General features: G+C 28.4%; 1 protein-coding gene across 21 annotated transcripts in view; it reads right to left on the bottom strand.

Moving 5' to 3' along the window:
* LOC106462807 (bromodomain-containing protein 3-like) overlaps positions 1–3,180 on the bottom strand; it is a 129,002-nt gene that overhangs the window by 92,088 nt on the left and 33,734 nt on the right. For all 21 annotated transcript variants that reach the window (XM_022390161.1, XM_022390160.1, XM_022390156.1 and 18 more), the window contains one exon: positions 1,442–1,510. In XM_022390161.1, the coding sequence (XP_022245869.1) occupies positions 1,442–1,510 (69 nt within the window). The remainder of the gene's footprint in view (positions 1–1,441; positions 1,511–3,180) is intronic.

Raw genomic sequence — 3,180 nt, 5'->3', positions numbered from 1 at the left:
AGCTAAGCAATTTATTACCTAACCCTTCCCAAAATAGTGCACACCTTACATGTTTTGAGTACATACTTGCCACATTAAATTTCAAAAGTAAAGTAAAAAATATAATTCTGATCCTATTTCAATAATTTTTTTTCTCAAACATATTTTAGAATTGATATTTCAGCATTATATAACATTTATTTAACAAAGAAAAATATGTTTAACTTTCCTTTCTGTACAGATCTGAAGATTTCTCACTCATCAACAATATATTTGTAAATATGTTTTTATTTTCTGCTTATCTCAAAGCATAGGTTTATTTTTCCTAAGAAACTTTCTTCCCCGGGGAATAATGATCCATGCCTTGTTTTTCAAGTCATTTTGCTTCTCTGTCAATGGTTTTATTACTACAGCCCTGCAGTGCCATCGTTTTATTGATCTCACATCATACATCTGAACAATTATTAATGAAGCTGAGTTTTGAAAATATTTATGATTCAATTGTTTAAAACAACTGGTAATAAGATACTTTAATCTACCTACATATGGAATAAATAATGGTTTTAGCAGTAACTTGTGGTTTGTTGCCATATTAACTACCCAGAGCTCTAGTAGACAGTGAACAAACCACAAATCTGAGATATTTTTTTTAGTTTCTTTTGACATTCCTTTCCTTCCTGATAACGTTCTTGTGTTATATTACTTCTGTTTGAAAGTTAAAAATATATTCTTCTATAGCTGTTATGACAACAAGCAAGTTTAAAGTTCAACTTAGCTAGGTTTGGTAAGCACATAGGCAACATCAAACTATCATACAACATAAATCCTTTTTTATTGAATATATTATTAAGTTTATTACAATAAAACAACACAAATAAATAACTTATTATTCATTGAAAACAAACTATACTTATTAGACATAAAATGATTTCAATCAAGAATATTGTTTGTAAAAATCATATAAACTAGCCTGACAAAGATAATAGTAACATCATGTTGAAGGTGAGGTCAATATTAAGAAACAGTGATTGCTTCAATCAGCAAATAAAGTATTCTAATAAATTTGCTAATGAATATGAAAAAAGTTTAACCTGTATACATCTTTAAACTGGAATATTCTGATCAATAATAATTCTAAGAAAGAAGAAAGTATTTTAACATTTTTGCAACACCGTGTCTCAAAGAGAAATTTTGGAAATTTTACAATATAAAAATTTATAGAAATAATAAATCAAATTACATTAATTTCTTTAAACAGAAATTTGATACTACTTAGAGAGTCTGTACTAAATTTCAAGTATTTTGGTAAATATTTCCACTGTGGGACTGATAAAATCAGGGGAGGATATAAGTGATAAGGGTTAAATTCTAACTGATAAATAATTCCTATCATGATACAAACATTGCTACGACTCATTTGCAATTTAAAGTTTACACTATTTTTGTATAAACTTGTGCTTACCTCTTGGGGCATTTCTGCTAATTTTGTCAGAAAAAGCTTTTCCAATGCTTCAGCCATAAGTACAACATCCTATAAAAATACCAAATACAAGTTCAAAAATTGAAAACCAACTGGAAAAAGTAGTCTCTTAGTCAATTAAAATTAATATTCTTTGAAGATTCTAAATTTATGATACTGTACATTCACTTACACTTAAAAATGAATTAAACTGTAACACATATCAACACATGAAATTTCCAGTGAAGAATTTTATGCAGGAGATGTAAAAGAATAAAGAATTTTACTGGTGACAGTTATCAACTGTACATTGAGAATTTCTGGAGTTATTTCTAAAAACAAGTAACTGAAATATATATGAAAATAGACCTTCAGAGCATGCAAAAATCACATACATATAATATTGTGAATATAAGACCTTTAAAGCTAACTAACAAAAATAAAAAAGCATAAACAACAGTCAAAATGTCTGTTCTAATATTATAGAATGACACAATGACATCCATAAACTACATTACAGAATTAAATATTTTGATTACAGATCTATTTGGAACACTACATTAATCAATCTGGTACACTTGTCTCTTCCTTCACCCTATTTCGACGAGTCATGTGTCAAAGGCCATGTCATTGTGTTTGTTGACTTGCATTCAAAATTTTATTGAATTACTATTTTATGAATCTATGTCAATAAGTTTAGTATCAAATTATAGATTATAATCTACATTTTAGAATTATACATTAGTTAATTTCTTAATTTAAAAGTAAATATTAAAAAACGCAGCTAAACATCGATTTTGGTGTGTCACATGGTATGTTGAATGCAGCACTGGTTCAAACAAGATGTTGGTGATGTCAAAATACAAACTATATGGTTTTGTACGAATCAGGACCTCAAACTACCGATATTGACAAGGTAGAATATAAAATAAAAACATCTTTTCTATTTCCTAAGAAATTGCCCCTGCATTGAATCAAACGCAGTGGCCCCGTCACCCACCTCTTTCCATTTTTGGAAATGGTCCCTTATATGACATGAATAACCAATTAAAAGCTCAAAATGTTCCCCCTAGTGGTTTTCTCAGCCATTTTGATGTGTTATTGTGCTAATTTCATTGTTTTCACAAGATTTCAAACGATAAGGTAAGTCTTTAGTGAGCTTGAAATTTCATATTTTTTAGAACCAAATACAGCTTAGTTACTACGCTTGATAAATTATAGTAGAATTCTATTGTATTGGTCTAGTAATTTATGATTTTTTTGGTTAATTAAAATGTATATAAAAACCTAAAAAAACTTCTTTTACATCCTCCATGTGGGAAATTTCATAAGACTTAGCAACCTACATCAAGCAACAAACGAGTACAAAGCTTGTAACTAGAAGAGATAATTGTTTGCTTTACTTCCTTCTTTACTGCTCTACTTTTAAGAAAAATAAGTTTCAGAACTTATTTTAAAATAGCAATAATCTATATACATATATAATGTACAATAATTGAAATGTGACTGTATTTTACAAAATATTGGTCTAAAACACAGCCAAGACAGGTCACCTTGTAGAGACCAAAGTTCAGTTTTATGTTATTTGATATGGTAACATGAGTGCACGTGTGCCAGTGTCATTGTAACTTCTGTATTGTTAGCCAGGCACAGGTGAAAGGTCAATATAATAACAATAATAAATATATATAAATGTATAACATTACGAGATTTAAGCTACTTAGACTAAAATTTTGTGTTTT

The sequence above is a fragment of the Limulus polyphemus genome, unplaced genomic scaffold (genome assembly GCF_000517525.1).
Source record: "Limulus polyphemus unplaced genomic scaffold, Limulus_polyphemus-2.1.2 Scaffold1256, whole genome shotgun sequence".
Lineage (NCBI taxonomy): Eukaryota > Metazoa > Arthropoda > Merostomata > Xiphosura > Limulidae > Limulus > Limulus polyphemus.
Note: the sequence above shows the minus strand (reverse complement) of the source record. Positions and strands in the feature narration are given on the sequence as shown.